Source organism: Xiphophorus maculatus, chromosome 14 (assembly GCF_002775205.1).
Source record: "Xiphophorus maculatus strain JP 163 A chromosome 14, X_maculatus-5.0-male, whole genome shotgun sequence".
Taxonomy (NCBI): domain Eukaryota; kingdom Metazoa; phylum Chordata; class Actinopteri; order Cyprinodontiformes; family Poeciliidae; genus Xiphophorus; species Xiphophorus maculatus.
In genome coordinates, this window is record NC_036456.1 from 23,384,160 (window position 1) to 23,403,343 (window position 19,184).

Consider the following 19,184-nt stretch of genomic DNA (forward strand, 5'->3'; position numbering starts at 1 on the left):
TAGACTCACTGAGTGCTGGCAGTGAGGGGTAGTTGAGGAGAAACTGGTTGTGATCCTCTGTGTGTGAGAGCTGCTCCAGCTCAGCGTCTTTCCTCTTCAGCTCAGTGATCTCCTGCTCCAGCTTCTCCTGAACATCTTTGACTCGACTCACTTCAGTTTCCTGCTGGGATCTGATCTGCTGCTTCACATCAGAGCTTCTTTCCTGGAGGAGACGGATCATCTCGGTGAAGATCTTCTCATTGTCCTCCACTGCTTTATCAGCAGAGACATTGATGGCCTCCACCTCCTGTTGAAGCAGCTTCACATCTTTCTCTTGGTCCTGGATTCTCTGATGGATTTGTTGTCGACTCTCCTGGAGCTTCTTCTGCTTCTCAGCTCTTTCTGCTGCAGCTGGGACTGTTTCATGGCCTTTATGTTTATCCATAGTGCAGAGATAACAGATACACTGCTGATCAGTACGACAGAAGATCTTCATCACCTCATCATGATGAGAGCAGATGTTGTTCTGGAGCTTCTTGGAGGGATCCACCAGTTTGTGCTTTTGTAATGGTGGAGCATCATGGTGAGGTTGGAGGTGATTCCCACAATAAGATGCATGACAAGTTAAACAGGACTTAACAGCTTTCATTTTCCTCCCAGTGCAGACATCACAGGCCACATCTTCAGGTCCAGCATAACAGTGATCAGCTGCAGCAACTGTCTTTTTCAAATTTTCAACCAACGTTGCTAACATGATGTTTTTCTTCAACATAGATCTCTGCCTAAATGGCTCTCTGCACTGAGGGGAGCTGTGTAATCTACTCTGATCTTCTCCATCCCAGGAGATTTTAATACAGTTCATACAGTAGCTGTGTCCACAGGGAATAGTCACTGGATCCTTCAGTAGATCTAAGCAGATGGAACAAGACAAATTATCTTGGTCTTGGGAATCTCTTCTCTGCGCCATTTCAGCTCTCAGAAATAACTGAGTTTCTCTTTCCAACAACAGCAACTGATTTGAGCCAGGTGTAAATATCACGTTCCTGAAAAGAGTGTCACTGATTCCACCTATCGTGATGTTTATAAACCAGAGGGGGAGGGAACAAAGTAGGACTTTGAACTGATTACTGTCTGCCGAACTGAAAACGTTTTTACAATTGAGTTTATTTTAAAAGGCCGTTGAGCTCAGGTTAAAAGTGAGCAGTTTCTATTCTAATTTGGTTGCAACTCCACAAAATTGCATGCTATGAAAACTATCATAGCATCCTGTTTTTATCTTAGTAAAAATTAACCATTCAAAAAGCTACATAAATCATGTGCAAATCATGTACATAAACAAAAGATTATGGGTCACAAATATTTAATTGGTTTATGATGTTTTTGTCCCAAATATAGAAACTTCCACCCGTACTGGCACTCAACGTGAAAGATATTCAATAAGGGTTCAATAAGTTCAATAAGGGGCATTATCTTACACTGAAGCATTTAGAAGGATCCAGTCTTAAATTTTAATTCATTTTTTGGATTCTCTCTTCAAAATTGGAAAGACAAGACAACAAATAATTTAAGAGGAGTAGCAGGAGAGGAAATTATAGAAAATTACTTCAAGAAAAATATCTCCTTCCCAAAATGTTCCCCATATTTAGTCAGAACTTCTGAATAATTGAATTAATCTACCAACATAAGGAATGAGGCAAACCTGCTGAGATAAGACACATTTATGCCAGCGGAGTGCACAATGACTTTCTCTTCTGTCAGTCCCTGCCAACAAACACCACAAGAGAAGCAATTTTAAACTCAAGTTTTTGGTGAAGAATAATGTGGATTGGTAAAGACACGTCTGGATTTGTACAGATGGTGCAACTGCAATGATAGGAAAACAGAAAGGATTCATTTGTTTGTGCAGTTTACTCATCTGCTGCTACAACACACTGTTCCACCCACAGAGAACAGCTGAGATAATGTCTAAAATCTGTTGTGGACGAGTCTGAATACAATTAACCAGATCGAAGGAAAGTGTTGCCTTGCTAACAGAAGGCTGCAGGTTGCTCTGGTGAGCGCTGCACTCGGGCCAAACGAAACTGAAGGCTGTGGTGTTTTTCCTTCGTCACTACCCGGCATTTCCAGGCCTTTAAAGATGGCAGCGTCAACTGTTGAAGCGTCAACAGAAAGCCACTGAACGCATGTCTTCTCCAAGCGCTGTGTGATGAAGTAGGAAGCGAACACACAAAGTGTGTTTCACGCACAGGTTTGTTGGTTACCATCGGAAAAGTTCTCACACATCTGTTTGAACTTCAAGATGAGGTAAAACTCTTCCTGGACCATACTTATGAATTGCATAAAAAAAGGTGGATAATTTCTAATGGCTCACAAAATTGGCATACTTAGCTGATATTTTCAGCACACTCAACACATTGAATTTGGTTTTGCATGGAAGGCTATCACCACTTTCATTGTCCAGGAGAAAGTTTGGATGATGGCGGTAGGAGTTTGTTCCTCATTCAGTGGGTTGCTGGTTTGGCTCCTGTTGTTTGCCTCTGTTGTGTCTTTGAGCAAGACACTTCACCTGCCTTGCCTGCTGGTGTAGGTCAGAGGTCCCGATGTAACCGGTGCTTGGCAACCTCAGTTCTGCCAGACTCCCCCAGGGCAGCTGTGGCTACTATCCAGTAGCTTGCCACCATCAGCGTATGAATGAGTGCACAACATTTGCAAGACCTTCAATCACAGCGGGAGATTGCTTGATGTTGTGTTTCCATCCGAATTTGAAGTCTTTTAGATTTCTGAATTAAATGTTACGATCTGTGATTACTTCATCCAATGCCAGTATGTTTTAGTTCTTGTGGGTGGCAAGGCCTCAGCTGCTTGGTGTTATTAGTCGACTTTCTTCAGTTTTAATAGAATTTAGCCTGATTGTTGTTGCAGTTTGTTAATTGTAGTTTGGTGTTTTGAGTCTGATTCAGAGTTAGGTGTTGATGCTTATTTATTGATTAAATACTGTATATTTTTGCAAGTTACAGTACAGACATTTTACATTAAAATAATTTAACCCTTCATGTTATTTTGCTGTATGATGAAAGTTGTTTTATTGTGAAATTGTAGTCATGTTACTACTGTCCATTTGATTACATTTTCTACCACTGGGCTTGTGGTAGAAACACAATAAGCAAACCCATACACAGTTTCAGTCAAAGTTTATTCATTTAAAAAAATTTCCCTTCCAGCTAAAAGCTTTTAATTTGATTTGAAGTTAAAAGCAAACAAACTGCACACCCAGTTAGATCAACAACTACATAAAGGAACTTTTAGCAAACAGCAGCTTGTAAAGCCACACCTGTAGTTAAACATTTAACATAATCAGAAACAACCTTTGTACCTCCAGCACCACTTCTGATTAAAAACCAGGTCTGGCAGCTGTTGCTATCTTTCATTTACAAGTTGAAGGTCTTATTTACAGAACTACAGTCTTCATGTGTGGAACAAATCACGACATGAAATTTACTCACATCTCACGGATATGACGTTAATTTGCTGATTCTCGTCAATCAACCAAATTTATTTGTATAACACATTTCAACAATATGACAGCTCAAAGTGCTTCAATCGCAAAAACATAAAAATCCATCATAGACAAATATAGTAGGTAATTTAAGGGGAATTTTTACTTTACAAATGATTAACAGCCAATTCACACGGGATTAAGATGACAGACAATCTGTGCTATTAATACAAATATGTGATCAACAGAGTTTATCACTGTAGTGGTGATACGCTAGTTTAAAATTGCAGTCAAATCCACATATATCCTAGTTCTTTTAGAACAGAAAACATTAAAGAGGCAAATTTCTGACGCAGTCCCATCAAAGCATGCTAAAGAAAATATAAAATAACACATCTTAGAGCTGTATTTATACTGTGACATCAGGAAATTGTGATATTTCTACCTGAGGTTATTATACTGGCCCATTCCAATTTGGGGACGACAGTTAAAAGGGTTAATAATATTGGACAATTTGTGCTTAATGTCCAGCAACCCCCACTGCTAACAAAGCCATTACAGAGAAAAGAAACCTAGCATCGGACCACTGACACCTGGATCAGTTCTCAGCTCCCTTCACCAACAAATCTCCACCTTTGGTTCTGGTTGGGTTCTCTTTGTTCCATGAAGTCTCATACGGGGTACCCCAAGGTGTAATCCTGGGACTCCTCTTATTAAATATCTATATGCTCCCACTAGCTCAGGTTATTTCACATTATTAAACAAACCATGAAAACCATAACTGCAAGATTATGAGAATCATTTATTAATACACAGACTTCATCTACTATCAAACAAGACAAATTAAATCATTATTAGTTACTTCTCAGATTATTCTCCTCTTGCATCTTTTTTGTTGCCGTTTCTGTAAAACAAAAAGACTAACAGAATTACATATCAATCAAATGATTAAAATCTAACCTTCTTAACTTTCTTTTTATCCCAACAAAAGAAGATTATTTCGTGTATGGATAAAAACAATTCATAGGATAGTATGGCTGTTCATAAACGAAAGGATTTGGCTGGACGTAAGGGGTTTGGTAAGGGAGAGGACGTCCCATATTTGGGAGGACAGATGAGGGGAAAGGAGAGGGTGGAGGTGGAGGGGCAGCTATGAAGAAAGGAGAGGATGGGACTAGTTGTGGAGGTTTGGTCCTGTCGCATAACTGGTTGGGTCTGTCTGACCTGCAGTCACTGACGTCATCAAGGTTAGTCACATCAGTGACCTTCAGTTCAACGTTTCTCCATGTTTCTCTCAGGAGGTTCTGCATTTCGGCTCTGAGCTGTGACATTTCTGGTGTCATGTACTCAACGTCACTCAGAGGACAGATGTTGCTGATGGGTTCGGGTTTACAAACTCTGAGTGCTGGCCTTGAGGGGTAGTTGAGGAGAAACTGGTTGTGATCCTCTGTGTGTGAGAGCTGCTCCAGCTCAGCGTCTTTCCTCTTCAGCTCAGTGATCTCCTGCTCCAGCTTCTCCTGAACATCTTTGACTCGACTCACTTCAGTTTCCTGCTGGGATCTGAGCTGCTGCTTCACATCAGAGCTTCTTTCCTGGAGGAGACGGATCAGCTTGGTGAAGATCTTCTCCCTGTCCTCCACTGTTTTATCAGCAGAGACATTGATGGCCTCCACCTTCTGTTGATGCAGCTTCACATCTTTCTCTCGATCCTTTATATTCTGCTGGATTCGTTGTCGACTCTCCTGGAGCTTCTTCTGCTTCTCAGCCCTTTCTGCTGCAGCTGGGACTGTTTCATGGCCTTTATGTTCATCCATAGTGCAGAGATAACAGATACACTGCTGATCAGTGCGACAGAAGATCTTCATCACCTCATCATGACGAGAGCAGATGTTGTTCTGGAGATTCTTGGAGGGATCCACCAGTTTGTGCTTTTGTAATGGTGGAGCATCATGGTGAGGTTGGAGGTGATTCCCACAATAAGATGCATGACAAGTTAAACAGGACTTGACAGCTTTCATTTTCCTCCCAGTGCAGACATCACAGGCCACATCTTCAGGTCCAGCATAACAGTGATCAGCTGCAGCAACTGTCTTTTTCCAATTTTCAACCAACGTTGCTAACATGATGTTTTTCTTCAACATAGGTCTCTGCCTAAATGGCTGTCTGCACTGAGGGCAGCTGTGTAATCTACTCTGATATAATCCATCCCAGGAGATTTTAATACAGTTCATACAGTAACTGTGTCCACAGGGAATAGTCACTGGATCCTTCAGTAGATCTAAGCAGATGGAACAAGACAAGTTATCTTGGTCTTGGGAATCTCTTCTCTGCGCCATTTCAGCTCTCAGAAATAACTGAGTTTCTCTTTCCAACAACAGCAACTGATTTGAGCCAGGTGTAAATATCACGTTCCTGAAAAGAGTGTCACTGATTCCACCTATCGTGATGTTTATAAACCAGAGGGGGAGGGAACAAAGTAGGACTTTGAACTGATTACTGTCTGCCGAACTGAAAACGTTTTTACAATTGAGTGGATTTTAAAAGGCCGTTGAGCTCAGGTTAAAAGTGAGCAGTTCCATTCTAATTTGGTTGCAACTCCACAAAATTGCATGCTATGAAAACTATCATAGCATCCTGTTTTTATCTTAGTAAAAATTAACCATTCAAAAAGCTACATAAATCATGTGCAAATCATGTACATAAACAAAAGATTATGGGTCACAAATATTTAATTGGTTTATGATGTTTTTGTCCCAAATATAGAAACTTCCACCCTTACTGGCACTCAACTTGAAGGATATTCAATAAGTTCAATAAGGGGCATTATCTTACACTGAAGCATTTAGAAGGATCCAGTCTTAAATTTTTATTCATTTTTTTTAATTCTCTCTTCAAAATTGGAAAGACAAGACAACAAATAATTTAAGAGGAGTAGCAGGAGAGGAAATTATAGAAAATTACTTCAAGAAAAATATCTCCTTCCCAAAATGTTCCCCACATTTAGTCAGAACTTCTGAATAATTGAATTAATCTACCAACATAAGGAATGAGGCAAATCTGCTGAGATAAGACACATTTATGCCAGCGGAGTGCACAATGACTTTCTCTTCTGTCAGTCCCTGCCAACAAACACCACAAGAGAAGCAATTTTAAACTCAAGTTTTTGTGAAGAATAATATGGATTGGTAAAGACACGTCTGGATTTGTACAGATGGTGCAACTGCAATGATAGGAGAACAGAAAGGATTCATTTGTTTGTGCAGTTTACTCATCTGCTGCTACAACACACTGTTCCACCCACAGAGAACAGCTGAGATAATGTCTAAAATCTGTTGTGGACGAGTCTGAAAACAATTAACCAGATCGAAGGAAAGTGTTGCCTTGCTAACAGAAGGCTGCAGGTTGCTCTGGTGAGCGCTGCACTCGGGCCAAACGAAACTGAAGGCTGTGGTGTTTTTCCTTCGTCACTACCCGGCATTTCCAGGCCTTTAAAGATGGCAGCGTCAACAGAAAGCCACTGAACGCATGTCTTCTCCAAGCGCTGTGTGATGAAATAGGAAGCGAACACACAAAGTGTGTTTCACGCAGAGGTTTGTTGGTTACCATCGGAAAAGTTCTCACACATCTGTTTGAACTTCAAGATGAGGTAAAACTCTTCCTGGACCATACTTATGAATTGCATAAAAAAAGGTGGATAATTTCTAATGGCTCACAAAATTGGCATACTTAGCTGATATTTTCAGCACACTCAACACATTGAATTTGGTTTTGCATGGAAGGCTATCACCACTTTCATTGTCCAGGAGAAAGTTTGGACGATGGCGGTAGGAGTTTGTTCCTCGTTCAGTGGGTTGCTGGTTTGGCTCCTGTTGTTTGCCTCTGTTGTGTCTTTGAGCAAGACACTTCACCTGCCTTGCCTGCTGGTGTAGGTCAGAGGTCCCGATGTAACCGGTGCTTGGCAACCTCAGTTCTGCCAGACTCCCCCAGGGCAGCTGTGGCTACTATCCAGTAGCTTCCCACCATCAGTGTATGAATGAGTGCACAACATTTGCAAGACCTTCGATCACAGCAGGGGATTGCTTGATGTTGTGGTTCCATCTGAATTTGAAGTCTTTTAGATTTCTGAATTAAATGTTACGATCTGTGATTACTTCATCCAATGCCAGTATGTTTTAGTTCTTGTGGGTGGCAAGGCCTCAGCTGCTTGGTGTTATTAGTCGACTTTCTTCAGTTTTAATAGAATTTAGCCTGATTGTTGTTGCAGTTTGTTAATTGTAGTTTGGTGTTTTGAGTCTGATTCAGAGTTAGGTGTTGATGCTTATTTATTGATTAAATACTGTATATTTTTGCAAGTTACAGTACAGACATTTTACATTAAAATAATTTAACCCTTCATGTTATTTTGCTGTATGATGAAAGTTGTTTTATTGTGAAATTGTAGTCATGTTACTACTGTCCATTTGATTACATTTTCTACCACTGGGCTTGTGGTAGAAACACAATAAGCAAACCCATACACAGTTTCAGTCAAAGCTTATTCATTTAAAAAAATGTCCCTTCCAGCTAAAACCTTTTAATTTGATTTGAAGTTAAAAGCAAACAAACTGCACACCCAGTTAGATCAACAACTACATAAAGGAACTTTTAGCAAACAGCAGCTTGTAAAGCCACACCTGTAGTTAAACATTTAACATAATCAGAAACAACCTTTGTACCTCCAGCACCACTTCTGATTAAAAACCAGGTCAGGAAGCCGTTGCTGTCTTTCATTTACAAGTTGAAGGTCTTATTTACAGAACTACAGTCTTCATGTGTGGAACAAATCAGACATGAAATTTACTCACATCTCACGGATATGACGTTAACTTGCTGCTTCTCGTCAATCAACCAAATTTATTTGTATAACACATTTCAACAATATGACAGCTCAAAGTGCTTCAATCGCAAAAACATAAAAATCCATCATAGACAAATATAGTAGGTAATTTAAGGGGAATTTTTACTTTACAAATGATTAACAGCCAATTCACACGGGATTAAGATGACAGACAATCTGTGCTATTAATACAAATATGTGATCAATAGAGTTTATCACTGTAGTGGTGATACGCTAGTTTAAAAATGCAGTCAAATTCACATATATCCTAGTTCTTTTAGAACAGAAAACATTAAAGAGGCAAATTTCTGACGCAGTCCCATCAAAGCATGCTAAAGAAAATATAAAATAACACATCTTAGAGCTGTATTTATACTGTGACATCAGGAAATTGTGATATTTCTACCTGAGGTTATTATACTGGCCCATTCCAATTTGGGGATGACAGTTAAAAGGGTTAATAATATTGGACAATTTGTGCTTAATGTCCAGCAACCCCCACTGTTAACAAAGCCATTACAGAGAAAAGAAACCTAGCATCGGACCACTGACACCTGGATCAGTTCTCAGCTCCCTTCACCAACAAATCTCCACCTTTGGTTCTGGTTGGGTTCTCTTTGTTCCATGAAGTCTCATACGGGGTACCCCAAGGTGTAATCCTGGGACTCCTCTTATTAAATATCTATATGCTCCCACTAGCTCAGGTTATTTCACATTATTAAACAAACCATGAAAACCATAACTGCAAGATTATGAGAATCATTTATTAATACACAGACTTCATCTACTATCAAACAAGACAAATTAAATCATTATTAGTTACTTCTCAGATTATTCTCCTCTTGCATCTTTTTTGTTGCCGTTTCTGTAAAACAAAGACTAACAGAATTACATATCAATCAAAGGATTAAAATCTAACCTCCTTAACTTTCTTTTTAGACCAACAAAAGAAGATTATATCATGTATGGAAAATCACAATTTAAACCAAAAACCTGAAACATAACTAGTGAGGTATTCACTCTTAAAGTATTGTAAAATTTCTGCACATCGTGTTTCTTTGGTCCAAATTACCACAGTCTCTTGGAGATGCTGGGTCCCCATCATCGGTTTAAGGGATCATTAGTTCAGTGATCACTTGTTGATTGTTTCCTGTGACATCTGTGTACATGAGTTTCCACCAGCTTCCATTTTTTCTGAGCATGTGGCTGAAGAACTTCTTGCCTGCAGCTGCACCAAACTACCAGTAGGTGGCTCCAAAGAACTAAAAATCCCTGAAGAGGATTCCCTCTAGTCAATTATCTTCACTTCCTGCTTGCAAGCCACTTTTTTCATCTTTTATTAGTGCCTCTGCCTCCATGTTGTTAAGACACCAGGCTCAAGGTAAAGTTGAGGAGGGTGGAACTGCATCTGTGGTCTGTGTTACATTCAAGTATTTATAGAATGTCTGGACGGGGCCCTGAATGTCTGGATGGGCCCCTGAATGTCTGGAAGGGGCCCCTGAATGTCTGGACGGGCCCCTGAATGTCTGGACGGGCCACTGAATGTCTGGACGGGCCCTACCAGCAGCTACTGAGTTTTCTTTGACTTGATATTCCTGAATCTTAAAATTCTCAGAGGTGCTAACATCAAAAACATTATGCAGAGTTAACCCCTCTGAGCTTTTTCAATGTTTAAAGCAGCCAAGTTGTTATAGACAGTCAGATATTATTTGGGTTTATTTAGTAAAAAAGCAGGAAATTTGCTTATTTCATAACTTCATAACCAGCGACCTTCTCTCCTATAGTCTAACAGCTACAGTCTCAGATCAACACAATCCTTCAGCTGTCAGCAGCAGAAACCACAACTTTACACCTATCAAGAAAAAAGACTACATTTGCTTTGCATTGTCCCCACATGATGACAGGACACAGTAGGATCCAATTAAATATTAGATTCTTGATGGGTTGTTGCTATGTTGTTGTACGTTGTTTTAAGATCTTGTTCAATGAACCTTTTTAACGATGAAACCCTGCAGCTCCAAAGATCTCTGCACGGCCCTGCTCCGAGGAACTGTTGGTTCAGTCAATGTCCCGGTGCCAGTACCAGAACTAAGATTTCTAGGCCAGTTGGTTTTCATAGCCGTCTCCCCGCTCGTCCCCTTGATCTCATTATAAATAATGGTGGTGGGCGGAAGAGTGGTTGGGGTGGGGATTCAGCTGTGGAGAAAAGAGAGGATGCAGGTGGGGGTGGAGGGTTGGCTCTGGAGCGGGGCCGGGGGATGAATAGCCTACGTGTCCAACTTGAGTGATCAGGGGTATGGTATACAGTCTTTAAACATTGACCAGCCATTTCCATGGGAGTTGGTTCTAGTTCTGACAGTAGAATCTCCACTCTAGCTACTGCATCTGAGATGTTTCTCCATGAGTCTCTCATGACGTCCTGTAGTTGATCTCTGAGCTCTGACACAGCTGGTGCCACGTCCTCAAAGTGTCTCAGAGGACAGATATCGATCCTGGATGAGCCTTTAGACTCACTGAGTGCTGGCAGTGAGGAGTAGTTGAGGAGAAACTGGTTGTGATCCTCTGTGTGTGAGAGCTGCTCCAGCTCAGCGTCTTTCCTCTTCAGCTCAGTGATCTCCTGCTCCAGCTTCTCCTGAACATCTTTGACTCGACTCACTTCAGTTTCCTGCTGGGATCTGATCTGCTGCTTCACATCAGAGCTTCTTTCCTGGAGGAGACGGATCAGCTCAGTGAAGATCTTCTCACTGTCCTTCACTGCTTTATCAGCAGAGACATTGATGGCCTCCACCTCCTGTTGAAGCAGCTTCACATCTTTCTCTTGGTCCTGGATTCTCTGATGGATTTGTTGTTGACTGTCCTGGAGCTTCTTCTGCTTCTCAGCCCTTTCTGCTGCAGCTGGGACTGTTTCATGGTCTTTATGTTCATCTATAGTGCAGAGATAACAGATACACTGCTGATCAGTATGACAGAAGATCTCCAACACCCTATTATGACAAGAACAGATGTTCTCCTGCAGCTTCTGGGATGGATTCACCAGCTTGTGCATTTTTAATGGTGGAGTATAATAGTGAGGTTGGAGGTGATCCCCACAGTAAGAAGCTAAACACGTTAAGCAGGACTTGACAGCTTTCATCTTCCTCCCAGTGCAGACATCACAGGCCACATCATCAGGTCCAGCATAGCAGTGATCAGCTGGAGCAGCTTTTAGTCCAGTCTTCTTCAAATCTTCCACCAACTCTGCTAGCATGATGTTTTTTTTGAGGACAGGCCTCTCGCTGAAGGTTTTCCTGCACTGAGGACAGTTGTAGATTCTTCTCTGATCTTCTCCATCCCAGAAGTCTTTAATACAGTTCATACAGTAACTGTGTCCACAAGGAATAGTCACCGGATCCTTCAGTAGATCCAAACAGATGGCACAAGAGAGTTTCTCCTGCTGGACTCCTCTCTGAGCCATTTTACCTCTCAATAATGAAAGTTTGAATCAGTCAACTCCGAGTATAAATAGATGTAAGTTACACCCACCTTAAAAATATGTGGATAAACTGGTATGCCTGTGTTTCATAGAAGAGATGCTTTCAGGCTGATTCATTCCCACAAGGTGTTTAACTTTTTCTGTTCTCTGTTTCTGCATTTGTGGTAAAGATGGAGGTTCTGATATTTATGTGAAATGAAATAACCATATTGTTTAATACAAAATAAACAAAAATTACTCAGTGACATATAAGTGTGCATGAGTCAACAGAAATGCTGAATAATTAGCATAAGCTTTAGAAAATACATTGCTGAAACTAATGTCTTAAAGCAAATAATGAGCACAATTCTGCACAGAAATAAAAGAGGACTGGGTTTATTCCTGGAAATAAAGAAATAACAAGTGTTGCATTGTATCCAGAAATTTCACTGAAATGGAGAGTATTAATAGTTCACAATAATACTCAAGTAATGTTGTTGAATACCACAGTTTCCAACAACTGTCGTATCCAACAAAATATATATTTATATTTGCTGAAAATCAGAGAAAAAATGTTGCTCCTCTGCCGTCTCCCAGCGCTAACTAGAAACAACCAATCAGAGCCAGGCGCTGCTCCTACGCTCCACTGCCAGCTGGTGTGACCCAGAGTAAAACCTGCCCTCATGCATTCCTGTACTGCTCTGAATGCATTACTATTGGTTATACTCACAGTCAGTCACATAATGCATTCAGCCAGTTACTGTGTCTGGAGTGGTAATACAGACCTACTCCAGTTTCCCCAGTCAGGTGTGAGAGGGAGGGAAGCTGTGATGGTTGGTGCTTCTTCCCCCTCCATCTCACCAAACTGATACACAAATCACTATTCACCTCTAATCCGTTGAGTAGAAATGGCGCTTTAACATTTTCATAGAAATTACTCATCTTCTCCAGAGTTTCTTCATCCTGTTAAAAGGTTTTATTGGACCTGTGTCAGAACTGGACCTCCCTGTTTCCTCTGTTGTCCTTAGCAGCAACAAGTGGACGATCCAAGTATGACACTCTGGGCTGGACTTAGAGAAGTTGTTGTAATTAAACAAGGACAGCACAAATAAACTATTATATTTTAATTTTTGAACATTTTCATGTATTCCCCACTTTCTATTGAGTTTGTATAAACTTTTCACTGGGATGTCCAACTCATGAGGCATTCTGAGATACTTGGTTCTCTTCTGATCTCCTTTCCCTGTTCTCCATGTCTACCTTTCACAGCATGGCTACATTCCAGCTGCCACTACACTTCTCTGCACGAGTCAGCATCCAAGTCCACCGTTTTAGACCATCTCCTTCAACACAGATGGACAAAACATGGTAGCTGCACTGAGGTTGAAGCAGACAATTTTACAAATGTATTGTGAGTTTCTTTGTGAATGTGTGTTTCCTTGATTACTCACTTCACATAGTTCAAACACCATCACACCTGCTGGAATGCATAAGGAAAACTTCCTTATGCAGAAGGAAAACTTCCGTTTGCCTTCCAGCACAAAGACGTTTTTTATTGAGCAGGTTCAGCAGAAACAAAACCCAAGAACACTTCCAGTGTTTGAACAGCGCATTCCTCAGACAGTCTGTTTCTAACAAACTTGTTTCTTCTCAGCGTTTCCATCACTGAGTCTAAAATCAGAAGGTTTACGTAGATCATTGGCTTTCATTCCTAATTTTCAGAATCCACTGTCTTTCATGCTTTAGATATTTCTCTGCACCAGCACACCTGCATTAAATGAATGCATTAACCACTAAACATGCAATTAAGTGCTACAGAAGTCTAGCAGTCATTAATTTACTTACAGCAGGTTTGTGGGGGCAGGAAAATGCCTAAAACTTGCTGGACTGTGGCTCCTGAGGAATAGTTCTGGACAGAACATCAGTACATAGAAAAATAAATAGTTTGCTAAAATGAAGGTAAAGTTGTTTCATCAGTGACTGTACCATTAAAAATCATGTTTTTTTAAAACAACTTACAGGGTTCCCCCCCCCCCCATCTCTTTACATTAGATTGAGTTTCTCATAGTTCAAAGGAATACATAGAACTTTTACAGAAAGTACCTAAAAATATACAAGCACAGACACAAACATGAGGAGGAAAGCCAACAAAAATATTAAAAATAAAAACAGCGCAGTGTGTAAGAGTCTGTAAATGGAGCTCCTTGGTCTGCAGGAGTCCTCAGGAGAAACTGTCCTTTACAGCATCAGAAAATATGTAAATTATAACTTCTGATGCTCCTCCTCCTGCAGGAGCGGTGCAGTGATTTGGAAACATGAATTTGTCCCTATCATCCAGATGCAGACAGTCTAGTACTTACAGAGCAAATCTCACCACAATAGAGACATTGGTTGAATCAAAGTTTGAAATATTTCAGGAAATCAAAAATATTTGATTTGTAAGGAGCTGATACTGCCAATTCAGCCAGCAGAGGGCAAAAGCAGTGGCATTACAAATCGATCAATAGTATAAGTGTTAGTTGCCAGGGCATCTGAAAGTCAGTTCACCTGTCTCCCTTTATAAGATGTCCAGTCAGTGTAGGATGATTCTTGTATCGTGGAATTATTTTCCATTTTCTGGTTTTCAGATGTTTCATATTCCCGAGTGCCAATTCATCCATAATCTTCCTCTTATCCTTGATTGATTTGTAGATGCAGAGATGCCCAAACTTCCCTCTTTTCTACTGGAATCCCAAAGTAATCCAACATGGTCATTCCAGCATATCCTTTCTTTAAGATTATTTTTTTGAGAATAAACCTTGCTGTTAATTTATCCGCTTAGTTGTCTTCTTTCTGACAGATTTGTTGGTTTATTGGTTTTGACACTTTTTTATCTTGAGTTTTGCTGCCACCATGTGGCCAAATTGATGATAGTATATTTAATTCTAGGTAGCTCAAAGATTTTGGTTTCTGAAATGATACAATGCAGCCGTATAGTGCCTTCAATAAGACATTGTACAGTGTGTGTGTTCTGAACCTGAACCACGTTAACATCACAAGAAACACTGTGTATGAATATAATTCATTGATGTGTACAATACAGTATAGTTTCAGTCTATTTAATACACCACAATCAACTTATCTGGTGGTTAAAAATGAAAACTTGTCTTAAACTATTGTTTTAATTTCCATTAAAAATGTTGCTTATGTTTCATTATGCAATTATTTTCTTCTGTGTTGTTGCTGAACTAAATTGATAAGATTGAAAGAAATGTGCACAGATAATCAGCACATCAGATACAAGCTGTAACCTGTAGGCTGTGAAGGCTGTCTACTTTACTTATATAGGGCCATAGATCTAGTCAAAGTAAAATCTTATCTACACCAGAAGACGATGTATTTTGATACAGGATGTCGCCTCTCCTGTTTCTACGCCCAAAGAAAGGTTATTTTCTCATGTAAAGTGTGTGTGTGTGTGTTCTGGGATAAAATAACACATCTTAGAGCTGTATTTATACTGTGACATCAGGAAATTGTGATATTTCTACCTGAGGTTATTATACTGGCCCATTCCAATTTGGGGATGACAGTTAAAAGGGTTAATAATATTGGACAATTTATGCTTAATGTCCAGCAACCCCCACTGCTAACAAAGCCATTACAGAGAAAAGAAACCTAGCATCGGGCCACTGACACCTGGATCAGTCCTCAGCTCCCTTCACCAACAAATCTCCACCTTTGGTTCTGGTTGGGTTCTCTTTGTTCCAGGAAGTCTCATACGGGGTACCCCAAGGTGTAATCCTGGGACTCCTCTTATTAAATATCTATATGCTCCCACTAGCTCAGGTTATTTCACATTATTAAACAAACCATGAAAACCATAACTGCAAGATTATGAGAATCATTTATTAATACACAGACTTCATCTACTATCAAACAAGACAAATTAAATCATTATTAGTTACTTCTCAGATTATTCTCCTCTTGCATCTTTTTTGTTGCCTTTTCTGTAAAACAAAGACTAACAGAATTACATATCAATCAAAGGATTAAAATCTAACCTCCTTAACTTTCTTTTTAGACCAACAAAAGAAGATTATGTCGTGTATTGAAAATCACAATTTAAACCAAAAACCTGAAACATAACTAGTGAGGTATTCACTCTTAAAGTATTGTAAAATTTCTGCACATCGTGTTTCTTTGGTCCAAATTACCACAGTCTCTTGGAGATGCTGGGTCCCCATCATCGGTTTAAGGGATCATTAGTTCAGTGATCACTTGTTGATTGTTTCCTGTGACATCTGTGTACATGAGTTTCCACCAGCTTCCATTTTTTCTGAGCATGTGGCTGAAGAACTTCTTGCCTGCAGCTGCACCAAACTACCAGTAGGTGGCTCTAAAGAACTAAAAATCCCTGAAGAGGATTCCCTCTAGTCAAATATCTTCACTTCCTGCTTGCAAGCCACTTTTTTCATCTTTTATTAGTGCCTCTGCCTCCATGTTGTTAAGACACCAGGCTCAAGGTAAAGTTGAGGAGGGTGGAACTGCATCTGTGGTCTGTGTTACATTCAAGTATTTATAGAATGTCTGGACGGGGCCCTGAATGTCTGGATGGGCCCTTGAATGTCTGGGGGGGCCCTTGAATGTCTGGACAGGCCCCTGAATGTCTGGATGGGCCCTACAAGCAGCTACTGAGTTTTCTTTGCCCTGATATTTCTGAGTCTTAAAATTCTCAGAGGTGCTAACATCAAAAACATTATGCAGAGTTAACCCCTCTGAGCTTTTTCAATGTTTAAAGCAGCCAAGTTGTTATAGACAGTCAGAAATTATTTGGGTTTATTTAGTAAAAAAGCAGGAAATTTGCTTATTTCATAACTTCATAACCAGAGATCTTCTCTCCTATAGTCTAACAGCTACAGTCTCAGATCAACACAATCCTTCAGCTGTCAGCAGCAGAAACCACAACTTTACACCTATCAAGAAAAAAAGACTACATTTGCTTTGCATTGTCCCCACATGATGACAGGGACACAGTAGGATCCAATTAAATATTAGATTCTTGATGGGTTGTTGCTATGTTGTTGTACGTTGTTTTAAGATCTTGTTCAATGAACCTTTTTAACGATGAAACCCTGCAGCTCCAAAGATCTCTGCACGGCCCTGCTCCGAGGAACTGTTGGTTCAGTCAATGTCCCGGTGCCAGTACCAGAACTAAGATTTCTAGGCCAGTTGGTTTTCATAGCCGTCTCCCCGCTCGTCCCCTTGATCTCATCATAAATAATGGTGGTGGGCGGAAGAGTGGTTGGGGTGGGGATTCAGCTGTGGAGAAAAGAGAGGATGCAGGTGGGGGTGGAGGGTTGGCTCTGGAGCGGGGCGGGGGGACGAATGGCCTGGGTGTCCAACTTGAGTGATCAGGGGTATGGTATACGGTCTTTAAACATTGACCAGCCATTTCCATGGCAGTTGGTTCTAGTTCTGACAGTAGAATCTCCACTCTAGCTACTGCATCTGAGATGTTTCTCCATGTTTCTCTCAGGACGTCCTGTAGTTGATCTCTGAGCTCTGACACAGCTGGTGCCACGTCCTCAAAGTGTCTCAGAGGACAAATATCGATCCTGGATGAGCCTTTAGACTCACTGAGTGCTGGCAGTGAGGGGTAGTTGAGGAGAAACTGGATGTGATCCTCTGTGTGTGAGAGCTGCTCCAGCTCAGCGTCTTTCCTCTTCAGCTCAGTGATCTCCAGCTCCAGCTTCTCCTGAACATCTTTGACTCGACTCACTACAGTTTCCTGCTGGGATCTGATCTGCTGCTTCACATCAGAGCTTCTTTCCTGGAGGAGACGGATCAGCTGGGTGAAGATCTTCTCACTGTCCTCCACTGCTTTATCAGCAGAGACATTGATGGCCTCCACCTCCTGTTGAAGCAGCTTCACATCTTTCTCTTGGTCCTGGATTCTCTGCTGCATTTGTTGTCGACTCTCCTGGAGCTCCTTCTGCTTCTCAGCCCTTTCTGCTGCAGCTGAAACTGTTTCATGGTCTTTATGTTCATCCATAGTGCAGAGATAACAGATACACTGTTGATCAGTATGACAGAAGATCTCCAACACCCTATTGTGACAAGAGCAGATGTTCTCCTGCAGCTTCTGGGATGGATTCACCAGCTTGTGCATTTTTAATGGTGGAGTATAATAGTGAGGTTGGAGGTGATCCCCACAGTAAGAAGCTGAACACGTTAAGCAGGACTTGACAGCTTTCATCTTCCTCCCAGTGCAGACATCACAGGCCACATCATCAGGTCCAGCATAGCAGTGATCAGCTGGAGCAGCTTTTAGTCCAGTCTTCTTCAAATCTTCCACCAACTCTGCTAGCATGATGTTTTTTTTGAGGACAGGTCTCTGCCTGAAGGTTTTCCTGCACTGAGGACAGTTGTAGATTCTTCTCTGATCTTCTCCATCCCAGCAGTCTTTAATACAGTTCATACAGTAACTGTGTCCACAAGGAATAGTCACCGGATCCTTCAGTAGATCCAAGCAGATGGAACAAGAGATTTTCTCCTGCTGGACTCCTCTCTGAGCCATTTTACCTCTCAATAATGAAAGTTTGAATCAGTCAACTCCGAGTATAAATAGATGTAAGTTACACCCACCTTAAAAATATGTGAATAAACTGGTATGCCTGTGTTTCATAGAAGAGATGCTTTCAGGCTGATTCATTCCCACAAGGTGTTTAACTTTTTCTGTTCTCTATTTCTCCATTTGTGGTAAAGATGGAGGTTCTGACCTTTATGTGAAATGAAATAACCATATTGTTTAATACAAAATAAACAAAAATTACTCAGTGACATATAAGTGTGCATGAGTCAACAGAAATGCTGAATAATTAGCATAAGCTTTAGAAAATACATTGCTGAAACTAATGTCTTAAAGCAAATAATGAGCACAATTCTGCACAGAAATAAAAGAGGACTGGGTTTATTCCTGGAAATAAATAAATACCAAGCGATGTAGCGTAGGTAGAGCTGGGCATAGAGTACCCAAAAATTTTACTCAAGTAAGAGTACAACTACTTCAATATATTTTTACTCAAATAAAAGTAAGAAGTAGCTTTTCAAGACATTAATCAAGTAAGAGTAAAGCCCTACAGATAGAAAATAACATGTAACCAACAAAGCAGGTCTAAAAACTAGGAAGGTTTGTAGGAATGTGTCTGTTTCTCCTACATATATTTGTTAAAATATGTTTGTTTTCTCTTTGTTGTAGTTACTTGTGTTAAATAAAGTATCCAGAAATTTCACTGAAATAGAGAGTACTAATAGTTCACAATAATACTCAAGTAATGTTGTTGAATACCACAGTTTCCAACAAAATATATATTTATATTTGCTGAAAATCAGAGAAAAAATGT

The 19,184-nt window shown here is 40.4% G+C and overlaps 4 protein-coding genes across 4 annotated transcripts; all 4 read right to left on the minus strand.

Annotated features, from left to right (window-relative positions):
* Window positions 1–55: 55 nt before the first annotated feature.
* LOC102224387 (E3 ubiquitin/ISG15 ligase TRIM25-like) lies at window positions 56–1,030 on the minus strand (the record flags this gene model as incomplete). The annotated part of the gene is made up of 1 exon (XM_005816901.2): window positions 56–1,030. A coding segment is annotated over exon 1 (891 nt), but the record flags the coding sequence as incomplete, so codon positions are not given.
* Window positions 1,031–3,044: 2,014 nt separating this feature from the next.
* LOC102224634 (E3 ubiquitin/ISG15 ligase TRIM25-like) lies at window positions 3,045–5,895 on the minus strand. The gene has a single exon (XM_023346984.1). It carries the CDS (start codon window positions 5,809–5,811, stop codon window positions 4,471–4,473), a length of 1,341 nt encoding a protein of 446 aa, XP_023202752.1. The 5' UTR covers window positions 5,812–5,895; the 3' UTR covers window positions 3,045–4,470.
* A 2,436-nt stretch (window positions 5,896–8,331) lies between these two features.
* Window positions 8,332–11,805, minus strand: LOC102231564 (E3 ubiquitin/ISG15 ligase TRIM25-like). The gene has a single exon (XM_023346985.1). It carries the CDS (start codon window positions 11,803–11,805, stop codon window positions 10,465–10,467), a length of 1,341 nt encoding a protein of 446 aa, XP_023202753.1. The 3' UTR covers window positions 8,332–10,464.
* Window positions 11,806–17,440: 5,635 nt separating this feature from the next.
* Window positions 17,441–18,358, minus strand: LOC102219547 (E3 ubiquitin/ISG15 ligase TRIM25-like; the record flags this gene model as incomplete). The annotated part of the gene is made up of 1 exon (XM_005817515.3): window positions 17,441–18,358. A coding segment is annotated over exon 1 (918 nt), but the record flags the coding sequence as incomplete, so codon positions are not given.
* Between the last annotated feature and the right edge of the window lie 826 nt (window positions 18,359–19,184).